The sequence below is a fragment of the Vanacampus margaritifer genome, chromosome 11, assembly GCF_051991255.1.
Source record: "Vanacampus margaritifer isolate UIUO_Vmar chromosome 11, RoL_Vmar_1.0, whole genome shotgun sequence".
NCBI lineage: Eukaryota > Metazoa > Chordata > Actinopteri > Syngnathiformes > Syngnathidae > Vanacampus > Vanacampus margaritifer.
In genome coordinates this window covers 4,269,375-4,289,551 of record NC_135442.1, presented here as the reverse complement: position 1 = coordinate 4,289,551, position 20,177 = coordinate 4,269,375, and the positions used below count along the sequence as shown (strand labels likewise).

General features: G+C 40.3%; 1 protein-coding gene across 1 annotated transcript in view; it reads right to left on the bottom strand.

Annotated features, from left to right (window-relative positions):
- Positions 1-20,177, bottom strand: part of adcy5 (adenylate cyclase 5) — a 24,853-nt gene extending 4,676 nt beyond the window's left edge. Inside the window, exons 1-15 of the mRNA XM_077579292.1 lie at positions 19,500-20,177; positions 17,956-18,802; positions 8,452-8,601; positions 8,180-8,301; positions 6,721-6,832; positions 5,972-6,099; positions 5,645-5,803; positions 5,043-5,184; positions 3,488-3,628; positions 2,886-2,908; positions 1,606-1,750; positions 1,435-1,532; positions 908-995; positions 721-837; positions 488-646 (exon numbers count right to left, since the gene is read on the bottom strand). Coding sequence (XP_077435418.1) covers positions 488-646; positions 721-837; positions 908-995; positions 1,435-1,532; positions 1,606-1,750; positions 2,886-2,908; positions 3,488-3,628; positions 5,043-5,184; positions 5,645-5,803; positions 5,972-6,099; positions 6,721-6,832; positions 8,180-8,301; positions 8,452-8,601; positions 17,956-18,802; positions 19,500-19,516 — 2,448 coding nt within the window. The 5' untranslated portion in view covers positions 19,517-20,177. The remainder of the gene's footprint in view (positions 1-487; positions 647-720; positions 838-907; positions 996-1,434; positions 1,533-1,605; positions 1,751-2,885; positions 2,909-3,487; positions 3,629-5,042; positions 5,185-5,644; positions 5,804-5,971; positions 6,100-6,720; positions 6,833-8,179; positions 8,302-8,451; positions 8,602-17,955; positions 18,803-19,499) is intronic.

The window sequence follows — 20,177 nt, the reverse complement described above, 5'->3', positions numbered from 1 at the left end:
TAATTTGCACTTCAATTCATCTCTACACTAAATAAATAAACCTGAACCACTCACGTAAAAAAAATTTTTTTTTAACGAGTTCACTTTAATCCATTAAAAATAAATAAAAAATACATCTACGAATATCAAGCTGTTTTCAGATCAGCCTTCCCCCCACAAGATATGACAAAGATAATGATTTTTAAATAAAAAAAACTAATGTAATGTTGAATATTAAATGGCAACGTAATGTAAAACAGTCCAATGTTCTGTCTATAATTTGTCTTTATCGTTGTTTTAAGCATTAAGAGACCAAAAAAAAAAATTGTAGAATTGTTTTCTGCCAAAAATCACAATCAGCCGGGCCCTAATCATAAGTAAATCTTTACAACTGCACCTCTGAACACATCACAAATCAAGTTTGTTTACTTTTCACCATATAGTTGTTTTTTTAAACTTCTCCGGAGGTTCTACTTCCTGTTAATATTAACTCTACTTGCTGCAGTACCTCAGGAAATCCACAGAAGGGCGCTTGATCCCCACAGGGTCCCAGCTGTACGTCCAGGCTGTAGTTGAGTAAGCGAGCGTGGCAGGCGTCCACCTCATCCCGGCTGATGTTAAGCTCCGCCCCGATGCAACCGCGAAGGTCGCGCCCGCTGCAGCTGAACTGAGGGAAGGGCGGTTCAAAAAGGTCAACCTGAGCCGACTGCCAAACACGAACAGAAAGCTCACGCCGCTCACGATGTTGACGAAGGCCGACAGGAAGACCACCAGGATGGCGGCCACGCCCACCAGGGTGCTGTTGAGACGCGATTGGACGATCCTCCTGGAGAAAGTCTGCAGGGCGGCCGGGAACACCTGAACGCACCGCCGCGGTTACTCTTGTTTCTGGCGAGTTGGACCAATTGTGCGTGGCGAGTCGACTCACCCCGTAGCAGCAGTACACGCTGGACACAAACATGAGCGCCATCAAGAGGACCAGACAGCATGTGAAGAAACCCCTCATCACGCCAGAACTGCAAAAGGTGACACACATTCATATTCAGAAATAATAACAATATATAGCTTGGCTGCAATGAACTTATTTGTACGATAAGAATGTTAACTCTTTGACTGCCAAAAACGTTAAATAACGTTTAGTAAAATCCTATGGAGGAGTGCCAAAGACGTTAAAAGACGTTTGTTTCAAAACAGAGGTGAAACTAACCATTTTCTATTGTTGATTACTCAAAAACGGAATAAGGTAGAAACAAACTTTTTTTTCCGATGAAAGATGAGAGTCCCATCTTTCATTTGGTAGTATGTGTGTTTCCATAGTCCAAACACATAATTTTCTATGGACCTTGAAAGATCAGTCAAAATGCTTAAATCGGCTGGCACCCACGGCATCCCTTTTCTGAAAACGTCTGGCAGTCAAAGAGTTAAGCAACAAACGCTTCGATATTAGCGACTCACGGAGGCACGATGACGACGTGTATGCAGCAGATGAAGATGAAGACCAGTGAGGCGCACGCCACGTACGCCCCGAAGCGGGAGTCCACCTGTCTGGAGTACTGGCATCGCAAATATCAACATTCATATTAGGATCCTTTCTCGCCGTCACCAAGAGGAGGATCAGTGTGGAACCTTGTTCTCCAGGTCGGCCTCCCTGAAGGTAAGCAGGAACTTCCTGACGTGTTCCGATCTGAGCCGGTCGATGCTGCGGGCGTCGATGGCTCGACCCAGGAACTCGTCAACCTCGTCCTCGGGGTTCATGTGTTCCTGCGCGTGTCTGAACAGCAAAAAAAAAGAAGAAAAAAAGCCTCAAACAAAGGATATGTCACAGCTAACAATTTTTTTTTACCACGTGACTTGAACGTACTTTTAGAAAACGGGAACATTTTTTTTCTCCTACCGCACATTGTTACATGCTAAGATTACATATTTTTTATAAATACACCTGAACACATCGCATAGGGTTCCAAAGTAGGGTTTCAAACTAGGGTTAGGGTCCCAAAGTAGGGTTCCAAACTAGGGTTAGGGTTCCAAAGTAGGGTTTCCAACTAGGGTTAGGGTCCCCAAAGTAGGGTTTCCAACTAGGGTTAGGTTTCCAAACTAGGGTTTTAAATTAGGGTAAGGGTTCCAAAGTAGGGTTTCAAACTAGGGTTATGGTTCCAAAGTAGGGTTTCCAACTAGGGTTAGGGTTCCAAAGTTGCGTTTCAAACTAGGGTTAGGGTTCCAAAGTAGGGTTTTAAAATAGGGTTAGGGTCCCAAAGTAGGGTTTTAAAATAGGGTTAGGGTTCCAAAGTAGGGTTTCCAACTAGGGTTAGGGTTCCAAAGTAGGGTTTTAAAATAGGGTTAGGGTTCCAAAGTAGGGTTTCCAACTAGGGTTAGGGTTCCAAAGTAGGGTTTCAAACTAGGGTTATGGTTCCAAAGTAGGGTTTTAAATTAGGGTTAGGGTTCCAAAGTAGGGTTTCCAAATAGGGTTAGGGTTCCAAAGTAGGGTTTCCAAATAGGGTTAGGGTTCCAAAGTAGGGTTTCAAACTAGGATTAGGGTTCCAAAGTAGGTTTTTAAAATAGGGTTAAAGTTCCAAAGTAGGGTTTTAACTCTTTGACTGCCAAGCATTTTCAGAAAAGAGAACAATGTGGGTGCCAGCTGATTTAAGCATTTTGACTGATCTTTCAAGGTCCACAGAAAATTTTGTGTTTGGACTATGGAAACACAGATACTACCAAATGAAAGATTGAACTCTCATCTTTCATCGGAAAAAAAAAAGTTTGTTTCTACCTTATTCAGTTTTTCAGTAATCAACAATAGAAAATAGGTTAGTTTCACCCAAATGATCTGTTTTGGACCAAACTACGGAGAAATCAAGCTTTTTGTCAAAACTAAAACATACGTTTTCGTAGAAATATTTATTACTTACTTGTCCTTTGGGTCTTCAAAGCCCTGCGACACACAAGAGACACGAGTCAATGAAAAATACATGAATCCATGAAAAACACATTAAAAGAGACATGTATTAGGTAGTCTGCGTCCAATCAATGAAAGCCTGATCAGATAAAAAAAAAAAAAAAAACATCCTGTCTAGGTCAGCTCCTGATCGTTGCCATGGTAGCAAGTGGCTCAGTCCTGATCAATTAAGCAAATTAACACAAAGTCAATTGTGTTGCTTTCGTTCATTAAGTGAAGCTTGAATGAGACCCGTGCCAGCGCATTCAAAACATTTTCAATGAAAACACATTTTGAAAAAAATAACCTAATTTCCGTTGTTTTATTTTCTACTTAATGAATGTTTGTCTATTTAAATAAAATGAAAATATTCATCAAAAAATAATAAAGAAAATCCATTATTCTTTTGAGTCAAGTGAAAGTCTGTATGTTGACTACATAAACATGTTCTGATGATATCTTCTCATGTTGGCGTAAGATGCGAAAAGAAGGCGTATCCTCATTTGTGAAGGTGCGAGCGCGAGGCCGTATGTGGCTCTATAAATAGCTGCCATTATGCTGCTGCTGTGTTCTTACCATCCTCTTCATCTCCTTGGAGATCTGGTTGTTGTTGGCCAGGTGGTTGTAGAAAGGTCTGTCCGTCCAGTGGCTGCTGTTGTGACCGACAGAGTTTGTCCGATGACAATTCATCTTGGCGATCACGGCCTTTTCCTCTTTCTGACGCACATATAAAAATAAAAATAAAAAAAAAAACGCTTTTTCAACGTAACCCAGTATCTATTCTAGAGACCACATTTTTTTATTCCAAAACAAAAGCTGCATTGATCAAACACATAAACGACTACAGTATCACAGAGCGTCTTTGTTCACAATTTAGACAATTTAGCCGGAAGTTACATATTCCCCTTTTGAGGAATCACATGATTATTAGTGCTGACGCCACGGCCCGATGCCGTCAGATGATCAATTTCACACTTTTTTCTAACTTTTGCAAACAATGGGCTTGTTTCAGAAGCACGGCAACCGATTGCAAATTTTGAGCGTTGACGTGGAACGAGAATCTTTGCATCCGAATCGGACGTTTTGCTCCAGCTGAAAGGCAACGCTAAAATGATGTCGGCAAAACGCTGACTTCAAATCTGAATTTGAGGTTTCGTTCAAAGGATCAAAAATGTTTGTAATTGTCGAGAACTGCAATAGTTTGAGGGTGTCTGTGAAAATTCACTGCCAAAGCAAAAAAAACAAAAAAAAACTTAACATCTCGAATCACATTAACTCTTTGACTGCCAAAAACGTTAAATAACGTTTAGTAAAATCCTACGGAGGAGTGCCAAAGACGTTAAAAGACGTTTGTTTCAAAACAGAGGTGAAACTAACCATTTTCTATTGTGGATTACTGAAAAACGGAATAAGGTAGAAACAAACTTTTTTTTTCTGATGAAAGATGAGAGTCCAATCTTTTTTTGGTAGTATGTGTGTTTCCATAGTCCAAACACATAATTTTCTATGGACCTTGAAAGATCAGTCAAAATGCTTAAAATCGGCTGGCACCCACGGCATCCCTTTTCTGAAAACGTCTGGCAGTCAAAGAGTTAAAGGGGACCCCAACATTTTCTTTACAATATGTTCTATGCAGCCCCACTAATATAAGCGTTTCATTCTGATTAATATTGCGTTTATGGAATATAAATTAAGCAGCAAAATCCAGCCATTTTTATCCATCGCAGGGGTCAGCCATTTTGCCACTTGCTGTCGACTGACAATGACATCACGGCTGCTCCGGCAACGACCAATCACGGATCACCTCTTTTCTGAAGCTGAGCCGTGATTGGTCGTTTGGACCCTGAGTAACTGCGATGTCATTTTCAGTGGCAAAACGGCCGCTCCTTAACTCATTTGCTCCGGAAAACTTATAAATACGTTCCATTTTAAATGTTTTAAGTGCCCTAAAGATGTATTTATATGTTTGTATGCTAGAGCTTTGATGCGTATTGTGTTGGCTAAAATTCTAATGTTATCATTTTTTGATGTGTGGCATCTCTTATGACTTTACCGTTATGGAATTGCATCATTTTTTCCTCTCAATTTAAGCAACATCAACATTAATAATAATGAGATGCAGTATCTTTACCCTCTTCTGGCTGCATCCGACAATGAGGAACGTCTCGATGCTGTTCCTCTTCAGGTAAGCGTTCCTCTCGCCGCCCGCTCCCGCCTCCACGTCGTAGTCGCCATTCAGGTAGTTGAGTGTGGCCTTGGTGATGTGGATGCGCCTGACATGACACAATTCATAGACTCCTCACACATTAGTGTTCTTTACATTCTTAACTCTTTGACTGCCAAAAACATTAAATAACGTTTAGTAAAATCCTATGGAGGAGTGCCAAAGACGTTAAAAGACGTTTTTTTTTTCAAAACAGAGGTGAAACTAACCATTTTCTATTGTTGATTACTGAAAAACGGAATAAGGTAGAAACAAACTTTTTTTTCTGATGAAAGATGAGAGTTCAATCTTTCATTTGGTAGTATGTGTGTTTCCATAGTCCAAACATAATTTTCTGTGGACCTTGAAAGATCAGTCAAAAATGCTTAAATCGGCTGACACCCACGGCATCCCTTTTCTGAAAACGTCTGGCAGTCAAAGAGTTAATTGGCAATTGAAATTTGAAAAACGGCCTTATTTTACTTCATCACAAACTCGGATTAAAAATCTAATTCAGTCCTTTTATCTACCCGGCTTTCCCGCCAGCCTCCATTTGGTTAGCGAGCGTGACATCGTTGGACCAGACGTCAAACTGCCATTTCCTCAGGCCCAGCACGCCGCAGTGGACGCGCCCGCTGTGGATGCCCACCCGCATGTTCACGTTGACGCCCGTCACCTCCCGAACCAGCCTGAATAAAACACAGTGGCACAGGGGGCGCACGGGAAGCAAGTGAGTGCTCCCCCTAGTGGCTGAGAACAGCATGATTGGACAATTCTGACATTTTTGGCTGCTGTTAACGTGACTTTAAAGTGACAACATTAGCGTAGCATCTGAGTCGTTGACGTGGTTGTCTTACGAGATGGCTTCGATCATGTCCAGGCCCATCTCCACGCAGCAGTGGGCGTGGTCAGCGCGGGCCTCGGGAAGGCCCGACACGCAGTAGTAGCAGTCCCCAAGGATCTTGATGCGGAGGCAGTGATTCTCCTGAGGACACGCCAGCAACATAAGCGTCAATCCATGGGCGGTCCCAGCAGTCTGCACATGTATGTTTTTTTGTTTTTTTTGTCCAATTAGATTTCAGCCTGTTGCCATGTCAGTCTAATCTGCCCACGGACTTCAGAATCAATCATTATTGCTGGCCCCATGTTAAGAAGCAGTAGTCCATTAATGGCATTATCCATGATATGTTAGCATTAAGCTAGCAGAGTTTTATTTGACAAAATGATGTTTGGTTGAACATTTCTGGTGTTTGTTAGGCTTCTCTTTGATTGTGTGTCATTTTACAGGGAGAGACAAACAGCCGTCTTCCTTTCCTCGGTGATCTTATGTGATTTTTCTTCCATGTGTTGACAGCAAGGGAGTGACAACAGGTACTAAGGAGTACTTTTAAAAGTGTGTTTTAAAAAGTTGAAGTGTGTTTCAAGCATGTGGGAGGGATACAAATCAATTAAAAAAATATATACATCTCTAAATAGACAGATTCACTTTTGGTTAGTATAATTGCGACGTGATAATAGCAGTATTAAGACATCGATGATGTCAGGTCTGAAGACCAAAATTCGCAGCTCGCCGCAGCAATATATTTTGGCGCGCTTGTGTACTTACCGCCGCCAACTTGTCAAAGCGCGCAAAGAGTTCGTTGAGCGTCATGACGAGCTCCTGAGCCGTACACTGAGACGCCAAACTCGTGAAGCCTTCGATGTCTGCGAACAGGATGCTACGCAAAACAAAACAAAAATGCATCATACACACACAAGGATCTATTGTGCTATATTTGCACACGTCCTCAAGACACAAACCTGAAATAAAAGTCATGCTAATCTCATTAATGGCACATGACTGCCCTGCCTCGCCTAAAGACAACTTGTCTCCTCATAACACAGCAGTGTAGCAACCAGGTGATTTTGTTTTTGCTTTTTTTAGGCTACGTTGCCATTTGTTGTCTCTCACAACAGCCATGATTGTTTTCACTGGCTGCTGTGTGTGATTTTTTTTTTTTTTTAATTTTATGACCGCCACATGAACTGCTCCCTCTCTCTCTCTCTCTCTTGCTGCAGGCCTGCATAACATCAACATTGAAAACATCGCCGCCAATGCGGTCAAGCGCTAACTGGCTAATGCTAATGCGCTAACAGTTAGTTAGCCAGCAGTAGCAGCAGGAGGCGTCACTCAGCTTCCTGTTGCTGCCAATTAGTGGCCCCAATTAACCAAGTTACCCCCGACCAGCGCTGTCAAAACCGATAAGCAGACGTGCTTGCAAGTGAGCTAATGTTGACATTTGCTCCCTGGCTCTTTGGCGATAAAGTTTTCAACCTTGAAAATATTTTAATCCACTTCCTTAGCCAGCAGTTGTTAAAATATTTCATTATTATTATGAAAGTAGTTTTTTTTAGCGCCTTCCTTCGCCAGGAGTTTTAACAGTTCGGGTATTTGTGTGTCTTTTGTATTTTATGATTTGTGTTTATCATTAAACAATAATAAAGTCAAGATTTCAATGTTGTTTTTTAATTTTTTAGGGCTGCTCGATTATGAAGAAAATATTAATCTCCATTATATTGGTAGTAATCGAAATCACGATTGGGACGATCATTTCATTTTTTTGGGTACAAAAAGAAAATGTTTCAACGCAAAAAAATGTAAGACAAATAGAATTCTTTGAAACACTATAATTATGCAAGTTCCATTTGGATGAAACAAAATGTATTACATTTGTTATTTTAAATAAAAATAAAAATGGTGCAAATGTACAAATGAAAGCACTCCAAATTAGTATTAATAATCTTTTCTTTTTCTTTTTTTTTAACAATGATTCTGATTTTGTAATTGTGGAGTGTAATCATTGAAATTGTAATCGAATTTCAGTTAATTGCACAGCCCTAGAATTATTCCAAACAACTTATTTTGAGCTACTTCCTTCAACAGCACTTTTTGGAATCTTTGTGTCATGTGCATAATCATTTGTCGCGAGTTAAACAAGTGAACTTCAGCATTGAAAACCTTATTTGACCTCCCCCCGAACCCCTCCCTCCCCTCCTAAGCCATCACTTGCTTTTGCATTTTGTACCTGACGTTGTCGTGCTTCTGTATGTAGATTTTGTGAAACATCATGTCCTCCTGCTTGGCGTTGATGTCCGCCTTCATCTCCATGGCGACGTGGCGGGGAAGCACCGACAGCAGCAGACGCTCCTGCAGGTAAAAATATATAAATAAATCAGAAAGACAAAATAAACATGAAAAAAAACAATTTCCAGCCGTGATGACCTTGTGTACAAAGCGAGAGGAATGACTGCGGGCGTGTTAACCATAATCCCCAAATCATTCCGGAATGTTTTTCACCTGCTGCTGGTTCTCCCGTTGCGAGTGCAGGCGAGCTTGGATGCATTCCCGCGTCTCCCGGAAGGCTTGCCTCTGAGAGCCCTCCGCCGGGTAATGTGTGCACACACCCACGATGTTGGTGCATGAAAAGATCAGTATGTTGGACACCAGCTGCAGTGCACAAACACAAAACACCATCCAACATCTTGGAGAAACATTCTGACTACAAAAAAAAAAAAAAAAAAACATTCTTTAGCGCAAAAATAATGATATTTGGGCACAATAATGTAATATATTAACACAAAAATGTAACGTGGCACACAAAAATTCAAATTTGACACAAAAATATTAATCATGAAAAGGCTACTTTAGACCACAATACATTTTGTGTTAAAAGATAACAATTGTAAAAACCAATATTTTGCCATTAAAATTAGTGCCCAACCGATTAATTGGCCGGTTTAAGCGCTTTTAAAAAAAGAAAGAAAAAAAAAGTGGATTTTATTTCATATTGTAAAATGACAAACTCATTGCAGGCAGCATATAAACGTCACATATATATATATTATTTTTTTAAATATTTATTTATGCAATTTAAATAAACCTTACATAATAAAAAAAGCTTGTTGTACCATATCGAATCATATAAAAACTTTTTTTAATCATATATCAGATATAACCCCCCCCACTTATAACAATATCGTTATTCCTAAAAATGATGCATGAGCAAGTCAACATCAGAAGGAAACGTGAAAGTCGCATTCGCTATCTGCACTTGTTATCTGACTGAAACTGCACTCGGGCACACACAAAAGGCCTTTTCACATCAACTCCGGTGAACACGTACGAATGCGTCGATGATCAATGACGTGGACGTGAATGACATTCCTGAGAGTCCACGTTTGTTACCAACGGTATCTCCCACTGAGGCATCTTCACTAAAAAGGCACACAATACAACCTCTAACTACTTTTAACATTAACAAACAATGCTATTATTGGACATAAAAAAAATGCTCAAAGCCGTTGATAAAGAGAGTTTAGCCAACTCGGTAATATGTCCGTATGTCACGTGACCAGCAGTTGACCAATCACAGCATAGCTCTACGCTTATCAACGGCTCGGAAAATGCTATATTTGGCCATAAATGTGTAATGTGCACAAAAATGCTGGATTTCAAAGTTCCTCACAAATATTTGGCAAGTAGATAATACTTTGCCTTTAAAAACTTTTTTTTTTTAAGTCTTAATTAGACAACAAACCATAGCATGATAGATTAGCTTAAACAGGCTATGAAAGATTAGCTTAAACAGGCTATGAGCTCCATATGAAAGAAATATTTAGCCATGTCAACATTACGTTTGCCCACAAAATGGCAACATTAGGTCCCCAGATGGCATATGGACGTGACATTTCCTCATCAAAACAAGAGAAGTGTGCCACTTCTGCCACTGGCACGGTTAGGAGCGTTTGTGGTAGAAACGCTGCCTCAACAAAGACAAAAACCCAAGCTTCCTACAGCTGTCCTTCCCCCGCCTCGTGGTTGCCACGGTAACGGTGCGTGCATCAGATAAAGTCGTCTTCTCGTCAACAGGTCAACACAAATGCAAGCTCTTATTCTATTAATATCCACGCCGCCCTTATTTGGAAAGCACGGGCTTTTCCTCCTCGGGACTTGGAACAACATGACTGCCGTCCCCTCCGGGGGCGACGACGAGGGAATGTTGGATTCTATTCAAACAAACGGACATGATCGTTACATGGTGTACCTAATGAAATGGCCTATGAGGAAATGTAACATTTTAGGACAGCTAAACAAAAATAAAATAAATAAGGCCAATAATTGAAATGCTATAAAAAATAATTATACAAAATAACTACATTTATATTTTAGATGTAATAATAGGTTAGTGTAATCATTTCTAAATGAATAAAATAGATAATTTTTCCTTTTTCTCTAGCTATACAGTTGGTTTTTTGCAATGCCATTACTTTTTTTGACAGTATTTTTAATTACATTTTTATGTTTAAACTAATTTAGCTTAACATTTTTTCTCAAAAATGTTATGTATTTTTTAACTAGTACAAACAATTTCATATTTGTTAATCAATTAGTAGAGAACCCAAAAAATTATTTTTAATAAACTATAGTAAATTACTTAACTACATTTTTTTAAACTACTCGAAACCTCAAATAATTTTAAATTAAAAATACAATCAATTCTAATGAATAATTTGAATGTATTTAAATTATATTTTAATAAAAATACATGGAATTATTTAAACTTATTTATTAAATATTTTTCAAGATAGTGCTATTTAAAATTTTATATATTAAATTACATTACACTGCATGCAATAATTGTTCAAGATAATCTCTACAAACTAATGCATGAAAAAATATATATTTACATGGACAAAGAAAATCCATTCATCCATTTTCTACATGGCTTATCTTATATAGTAATGTTTGTTTGAATGATTGTTTCATATCTTGAACATAATTAATTGATCAAGGACGTTTTGTGTCATTTGCATTATAGTACTTGTCTAAATCCACAATTTTGAATTGATACTTATTAGAGCACATGATTATTGTTGTAACTGTACAGCGTTGATGTAGAACAAAGCGTCGCTTCTTCAAACATTTCCGGGAAAAAGGCTCATTGCTTCCAGCTTTTATGAGAATTTCAATTACACTCGCACTAAAAATAAACATCAAAAAATAAAAGACTTCTTGTTAGCTTTCAGGAGACGTAACATTAATTTCTAACTTTCTCTGTATGTGTGTGTGTGTGTGTGGGGGGGGTAGCCGTTTGGATCAATAGCAGCACAGAAGGCACATTGTGGCCCTGCAGGAGGTAATGCAGGTCATGCGCTAACTGTGTTGCATGTTGAGGTGTTCAGCCTCATTGTGAACACAAGAGGATCAAAAACGGCTCTCACATGATTTTTTTTAAGCTCGTTTCACTCCGAAGCTGAGGAATGAACACTTTCACGGCCTTGAAGTGACTCATAAACAACACTTATTATTTACATAATCAATCAACTAATTATGTACAGTCAGCGTATGTGTAATCAGTAGAAAATTCAGCTGACGAAGAAGTTCCACTTAGTAACGTGAAATGTGTCTATCATGAGTAGACCCACAAAAAAAAAAAAATCTCAGGAAGCCATATCCGCCATTATGACTTGAAGCAGCCATTTTAGGATTGTTTAACCGTTTCAAGCAGTCTTTCAATTTCTTGAAAAATTCGGCCATTTCCAGGAATCCTTCAACTTTTTTTTTATGTCAGCTAATTTCACAAAGTAACTTCAGATTTGGTAGGCATGTCATGCATGAGTTGACCAACAAAAGACACTCAAAAAGTCATGCCTGAAAAGACGGAAGTTTGCCATTTTGGTCATTTGAAGTACCCTTCAAAGATGGATTAATAGTAAGGGTGTGAATTGTCTCGTACTTGGCGATTCAATACCGATTAATCATGATATGAATCTATAAGTCGATTATTGCGATATTTATTTTAATTCAAAATTTTGAAAATACTACTCAGTAGTGATAGAAAAATGAAGCTTCATGAAACCCTTGTGATACTGTTTGACTCCTCTAGATGGCACTCTTGGTTTAAAAGCTAACCTCAAGTAAGTTGTTTTGTTGAATATTTCCATCAAAAATTGATGTTTAAAAATCGATTTGGCCGCATATTGAATCGATACGAAAATTGTGTAGGGTAATATCGCGATATATCGTCGAAAGGATTTTAATTAATAGATACAGTATTTTTGCCTCATTGTGAAAAAATGTGAAGCATGTAGACGGATGTCAATTTTGACCATTGCCCGTGGTCGTAGTTTCCCTGCAAAATCTGCTGACTCACCGTTAAACCCGAAACTGGTATTTTTACCGCGACACTATTGTCGCTTTCTCTTCTGTCCCTCTTGGCCCACGCACCGTTTATGTTCCCTAAAGGAGCATTATCAGTGAGCTCGGCGGTGATTCAGGAGATCGGGTCACCGCCATGTTTGAGCAGCGACGACCCGAAGCACTTAAGCGTCCTTTAATCATGCCGCCATTCAGCAGAGTTAAAGCAGGATGTTCCGTCCTCTCTGAGGGCCTCGTCAGATCAGGTCCATTAACGCTCGCTTCCTGCCGTCATTTCGTAGATAATTGATCAGATTTTGTCAGAAATGTACACACACTCTGTGGGAAAGAAAAAATGTATCTTTATGTAAACTCATTGGTGCTGACAATTCACGTGTTTTATGTGTCTAGAATTCTCAAAACAAGGCATTCGAGTGGTCATATTTTACGAGATTAGCAGCTAGTTTAGCAGGCAGTGTGCTAGCTATCAGCTAGCATTAGTAACTAATAAGCAAATGTTGAATCATGTCAGGGTTTTTGCATTTTGTCTTGTTTGGTTTTCTTTATTCTTTTTGTCACAAAGTTAGCAACATGGCTAACAATACATGTATTAAAAACATGGCTACATGTTTTTATTTTACTGTTAGCATGTGTGTTAACAAGACACGTGTGTTAGCAAAATGGCTAACCGCTTAATATGTTAGCAGCCTGGCCAAACGTGTGTGTGTGTGTTAGCAACGTGGCTAAGAATGTGTTAGCAAAGTGGCTAAGTATGCCCATTTTGTTCACTTTAGAAGTCATATTTGTTTTTTGTAATGTGAACCAGCACATGTAGGCTGCAAATACAGAAACATGGCTAACCAATTGTTCATTTAGCAACATGGCTAACCATTTGCATTTCACAACATTACTAATAAACATTTGCTGCATAGCCAACCATTTCCAGGCGGGCAAACAGTCAGCCAGCACACGTCGGCCACACTTAAGTTGAACAAATGCCAGGGCTGTATTTGCTAGCAGCCATTAGCCTCCTTGCTAAAATGCTACTTTTTTAGACAAGAGTTAGCCTAATAAGCTAATTGGACTAAAGATGAAGAGGTTCTATTAGGAGACATATGGTCCAATGTGACGTAAAAGCCTGACATTGTGCAGTTTCCGTGGCTATAACAGACACTGCTGCTTTTAAACATGATCAGCATCTGCCGAGCCGACTGCTATTCATCAGCTGACAACAGCATTAGCATTAGCAACCACAGACGAGCGCCGATTGTGATTGTGCAACGAGAGAGAAAAACATCCGCAAAGTCGCGGGCGGGCGGGCGGCCACAGAGTTCGGACGCGGCTGAAAAAATGGACAAGGAACAGAAAAACAATAGATTTCACTGCTACCTCCTTCAGAGGTTTCAAATCCAAGGGACGTGAGACGTGTGTGACTTTCACTTTCATTCCATGAGCAGCAGTTGTTTGTGTTTGTGAAAATGTATGAAACATTATCGAATGAACACGTCACATTGCGATGACTAACAAATATCGACACACCCCTAATTGCTAGCATGACTTATTCATATTGGAGTGTTGCAAAACACTCAATGTTACTGGTTTGATGTTGTTTTTTTGCGCACAGTCCAATGGAAACGTTCTAAAGTGTATATTTGATGTATTTTTACATTTTCCCCAATAGTGAGCCTTCAAGACGCGACGAGTCAACTCGTGCCCAATCGATGTGTAAAAAGAGCAAAACCAGCGTGGCGCTAATAGAGACGGTGCTACGCCTCATTTATACTTGGCACTGAAAAAAAAAAAAAGTACAGGGAGGCTGTGAGGTAAGCACTCAGCATTGGAGTTTGATGGGGATTTTTTTTTTTTTTTTTTTACAAAGAGGGAATGTGTTGCTAAGCTACAAGAGCCTGTGTGTGTGTGTTACTGCGTCACAAGGGACCATATTTAGACTTCCGTGCATCCTCACCGGGTTCAAAACAGCTTTCTCTGTCACTCCCACAAGACTTAAAAGTCATTAAAGAATACAAACTATATACACATATGATTTGTACACTTTACATACAGTGGATATATATATATATATATAAAAAACACCATTAATGTGACCTATAAGCTGTACAATTCAATTGAAAACAAAATGCATTATTAAAGCAGGAAGTAAACAAAACTTTATTTTGTTAGAAAGTTTGAGAAATACTGTAAAAATCAGCCCGAGGCACTAGTTACGCCAATCAACATGAAATTGGGTAGACATATCTAACGTAAGAGGACACACACAAAAAGTCTCAAGGACCCATCTCTGAAATTGAACAGGAAGTCGGCCATTTTGGTTCAAAGCAGCCATTTTTTTTTAGCAAACTCCGGGGCTTGTATTTTGTTCAGAAAGTTCAGAGACGTTTAAAAATAAAAAATTAAAATCGGCATTTTCACAAACAGACAAAATTCAGAAGACATGATAGGCCATAAAGTGAACAGGAAGTCGGCCATTTTGGTTCAAAGCAGCCATTTTTTTTAGCAAACTCCGGGGCTTGTATTTTGTTCAGAAAGTTCAGAGACGTTTAAAAATAAAAAGTTAAAATCTGCATTTTCACAAACAGACAAAATTCACAAGACATGATAGGCCATAAATTGAACAGGAAGTCGGCCATTTTGTGGCAAAGTAAAGGACTACTACTACCACCACCACCAACTCCTACTAGGGAACTCCCATCCTATTAATTAAGTTGTTACACCCTATATTAGGTCCATCTGAGCTATCACAAGCTAAAGTTGACTGTACTTCATGTATGTGGAATACGTAACACGAGCCCAAATAAAATGTCCTCCCAAGTCAAGACGCCAGACGTAAACACCACATTTTGAATCACCGCATGAGATCTTTTCCAGACGCTTAGCGTAGCTTTTAGTGTGAGCGTTTAATGTACGTCCCCTCAAGTGGGATGTACTGTACATTATTTCTAGCGCGACAGCACGTGGAACCCAAGCAACGAGACTGCAGAGTGCTAACAAAACAAGCAGAGTTTGCATTTTATACGGAACATCTGAGCTGCAAAAAAAAAGCCTCTGGAACTTTCCATTCCGATGAGGTTAACATCCACTTTCATTGCTTCGCACCGCGATGATGAATATATGCAGTTGACATAACGCTCGTCATGCGCATGAATGTCATTAATTTGGGGCTTTTGATGGTTTGTTTGTTGTGCTCTTTTTTTTCGCCCCAAAAGGTGGAATAATTGTACAAGAATGTGAAAGATTTTTTTAATGCCCCCGTGAGACATTCCCAACCTGTGGAAATGGAGTCTCATATTTTGCATCTATCGTTTACTGTAAATATACAGTGAGGAAAATAAGTATTTCACCCCCTGGTGATTTTGTGAGTTTGACCCTTTACAAAGAAAGGAACGGTCTATAATTTTCATGGTAGGTTCATCTTAACAGTGAGTGACAGAATATTTAAAAAAATCCCAGGAAATCACATTATATTAATTTTAAACATTTATTTGTCTTTTATTGAGGAAAATAAGTATTTCACCCCCTACCAACCAGCAAGAATTCTGGCTCCCACAGACCGGTCATGTGACCAGGAGGCACACACATTAGTCCTCTTACTTAATTGGTATTCCTAATTAAGTTCCCGTTACCTGTATAAAAACACACCTGTTCACAGAATCAATCAATGCATCAGATTCCAACCTCTCCACAATGGGCAAGACCAAAGAGCTGTCTAAGGACGTCAGGGAGAAGATTGTAGACCTGCACAAGGCTGGAATGGGCTACAAGACCATTAGCAAGCAGCTGGGTGAAAAGGAGTCAACTGTTGGTGCGATAGTTAGAAAATGGAAGACACACCAATTGACCATCAATCTCCCTCGGTCTGGTGCTCCACGCAAGATCTCACCTCGTGGAGTGAACCGGATCATGAGAAAGGTGAGGAAACAACCCAGAACTACACGGCAGGAGCTTGTTGATGATATCAAGGCAGCTGGGACCACAGTCACCAAGATGACCATTGGTAACACACTACGCCGTAATGGATTGAAATCCTGTAGTGCCCGCAAGGTCCCCCTGCTCAAGAAGGCACATGTACAGGCCCGTCTGAAGTTTGCCAATGAGCACCTGGATGATTCAGAGAAGGCTTGGGAGAAAATGCTGTGGTCAGATGAGACTAAAATCGAGCTCTTTGGCATCAACTCGACTCGCCGTGTTTGGAGGGCGAAAAAAGCTGACTTTGACCCCAAGAACACCATCCCCACCGTCAAGCATGGTGGTGGAAACATTATGTTTTGGGGCTGTTTCTCTGCTAAGGGTACAGGACAACTTCACCGGATCGAGGGGAGGATGAATGGGGCCATGTACCGGGAAATCTTGGGTGAGAACCTCCTTCCCTCAGCCAGGATATTGAAAATGTGTCGTGGATGGGTGTTTCAGCATGACAATGACCCAAAACATACAGCAAAGGCAACAAAGGAGTGGCTCAAGAAGAAGCACATCTGCGCAAACTTGGTGACCAACTACAAGAAACGTCTGACCGCTGTGCTTGCCAACAAGGGTTTCTCCACCAAGTACTGAGTCATGTTTTGCTAGGGGGTGAAATACTTATTTTCCTCAATAAAAGACAAATAAATGTTTAAAATTAATATATTGTGATTTCCTGGGATTTTTTTTAATATTCTGTCTCTCACTGTTAAGATGAACCTACCATGAAAATTATACACCGTTCCTTTCTTTGTAAAGGGTCAAACTCACAAAATCACCAGGGGGTGAAATACTTATTTTCCTCACTGTATACACACTGTATATTTAACACCATCCAATACTCCCCAAAAGTATCTTTCAAAAGCCGTCTTTTCTTTGCAGTAATCATGTATTGAATGCTCCCCCGATTTACTGGTATCCTCGCTCAAAATTATACAAATAAAATAAAATTATATATATGGGGGGGGGGGGGGGCCTTAGGAGAAATATGAATAAAAAAATTGCTAAAAATATAAACATTTGTTTTTTTTAATTGGAATTAAATTGAAATTATAAAAAAATTAAATTATATTGAATTTAAAAAAAAGCTACAAAAATATTGGGGGTAATCAAAAAACAAAACTATTAGAAATAAAGTTACAAAAAAAATACACAGATAAAAACGTCACAACAAATTAAAAAATTAACAAAATCTTTATTTGTTTTTCTAATTCTGATTGGAAAACAAGTGAGGAAAATACAAAAATATTGCAAAAACTAGACACAAATAATAGGAAAATAAAAAAAGCTATTAGGAAAAAAAACTAAAAAGGGAACAAAAGATTATCTAAACAAAACTATTAGAAATAAACTTTCCACTTGACTGATCAGCTAAATTGGATCGGCCGATATTTTGCATTTCATCCTTTCATTTTGTGATCAGCTGTAATGTCTTAATTGGATGATGTCATTGATCGGGTTGGTCATTTTCAGGATTGCATGTTTTGAAAGCAGCTACATTGTTATTAAAAATCAAGTTCTGCTCATTTGTTTGCTGTCAAATCAATATTTTATATTCAAATCAGTCACCTTAACTTATTTTCCTTGCTTGGGAATGATTGTTAAACATTGGCCAAAATGCTTGAGAATACTTTTGTCAATGCTTAATATACAATCCATTTTTTGATAGTAGCAAAAATGTGACTGTACCTGCTTCCAGAGAAAAGGGTCCACGCGGTTCTGCATCCAGGACAGGGCGACGTGCACGGCGGACAGCAGCAGGCCAGTGAGCACGGCGGCTCGCATGCGGACGGGCAGCAGCGTGTAGATCACGTGGATAAAGAAGACGGTCCACCAGATGCCCTCCGAAGCGTCTCGGGGCCGCACCATCAGCACGCCGACCGCCTGCACCAGCACCACCAGCAGGATGAGCGCGTAGCACACCACCCACATGTGGTCCTGCTGGAAACCCGTCCGGTTGCACGCCACCATCAGCGCCAACGTCAGCAGGACGGCGGCGGAGAAGACCACCACATACGGCACGCTGGGACCGCTCCCCGCCAAGCAGTGGAAGAGCAGCATGACGCCGAAGACCAGAACCAGAACCGCCATCAGCATGGTCAGGCTGCTCTGGTTGAGCCGGAAGAAGTAGCGCTGGTACAGCCGCTCCAGGTTCACAGATTGGAACTTTTTGGAGCTGAAGACGTGCGCCACGCCGGACCAGAACGCAGCCGCCGAGAAGCCGGCCTCGGGCGCGGGGGGGACGCCGTCCTGAGGGAGGCCCAGCTCCACAGACTTGGCCCGAACCTCGTCAGCGCGCTCCTGCCATGCCGAGCGAGAGCGGAAGCTGACCCGGCTCACCGTGGTTGCCACGCGGCCAGGAGGTCCGGCACGGTGGCGCTCTTTGGGGTCATCGTCATCCCTCCAGCGGCTGTTGAGTCTCCGGGTAGAGTATGCGCAGCCGTTGGCCACAGAGTCCGACTCACCCCAAGCCGACCGGTGCTCGGTGCCGCCCCGCAGGCCGGATCCGCTGCCGCCGGCACCGGGCGGGCTGACACTATTGCAAAAGCATTACACATTCAATATTGAAATCAAATACAAAGGCATTTGATAAATTAGCTATGATATTAGACCATTAAAATGTACAAAATATTGCAAACATACATGTATTAGAAGAAAAACACATTTTAAAAATATAAATAAGACAAAATATAAAGTTTACAAACATGCACAAATATAACAGGAAATAACAAAAAAGAATGATGTATAGGAGTAATATTTTTTTAAAATACAAATAAATACAAAAAATAGACAAAATGTGTAAGCTAGATAAAAAATAACAAAAAAAAATACAAATAAAATTCCATATTGAAAATGACAGTTGAAAAAACAGATTGGGAAGCCAAAAATAGAACAGTAAAAAAATAAATAAATAAATCTGCAAACAAAATAATAGAAATAAGATAAAATCTACACCAAAAAAACAACAAATATTAAATAATGGGGGAAATATTACAAATAAATTAAAAATAGCCACATCAGGGGTAAAAACTGAGGAATAGAAAAAAACTACACAAATACAAAAATATGAAGAAAAAAATTAAGAGAAGTAAAGCATTAGAAAACATGATTTAAAAAATGGCAAATACAAAACTAAAATACAAAATGAAAAATACACAAATAAAAAAAACTGATCAAAAATATACAAATATGAGGCAAACTACAAAAATAATATTAATGACAGATTTACTAACCTGTTGGATCTGGACATGATGGAAAATCTCAACTACAAGCACATCGCTGTAGTTGCTGCCACTTTTTACTTGCGCTAAATACAAATGTCACTCTTTTGCTGACAAACATTGATTTCAAAAGGATTTTTAAAGGGATAATCCGACAAAATTTGTATTTAAAATAAATCAATCAATCGTGCCAGTCTCAAGGGAAATTGGCCCACAGCGCTCGGGAACATTAGCTCCAGGTGGATTCGCCTCCACATCATCGGGCCCAATTAAGGGGCACCCGAGGGGAGCTTAGCTGCTCCCCTGAGACGGGCTCGCATCGGCGGCGGCGTCGAGTGGTACATCCCCCACGGCGGCGGGGGTTGTTGTTTCGGTTCGAACCGGTCGACACCTGCCCCGCCGAGGAGGAGCCAGGCGTCGTTTGGCCGGGAAGCATCACCACCGGCCACCCGGTGGGTGCGAGGCGAACCTCCGGCGATCAGGTCGGCGTCGCCATCCAAGTCCAACCCGGGAGCGCAACGCTCCGGGAAGGTGATACGCGCCGCCTCCGCACCACCGACACCGGTCTGGTCGTGACGGACGCACAATACCGGGAACGGGCTGCGTTCGTCCGTTCAGCGGCTAGCAAACATCCAGAGCCGCGGTGTGCTTACCGAAGCCTTTCTCCAGAAACTGTACTGGACTCAACGC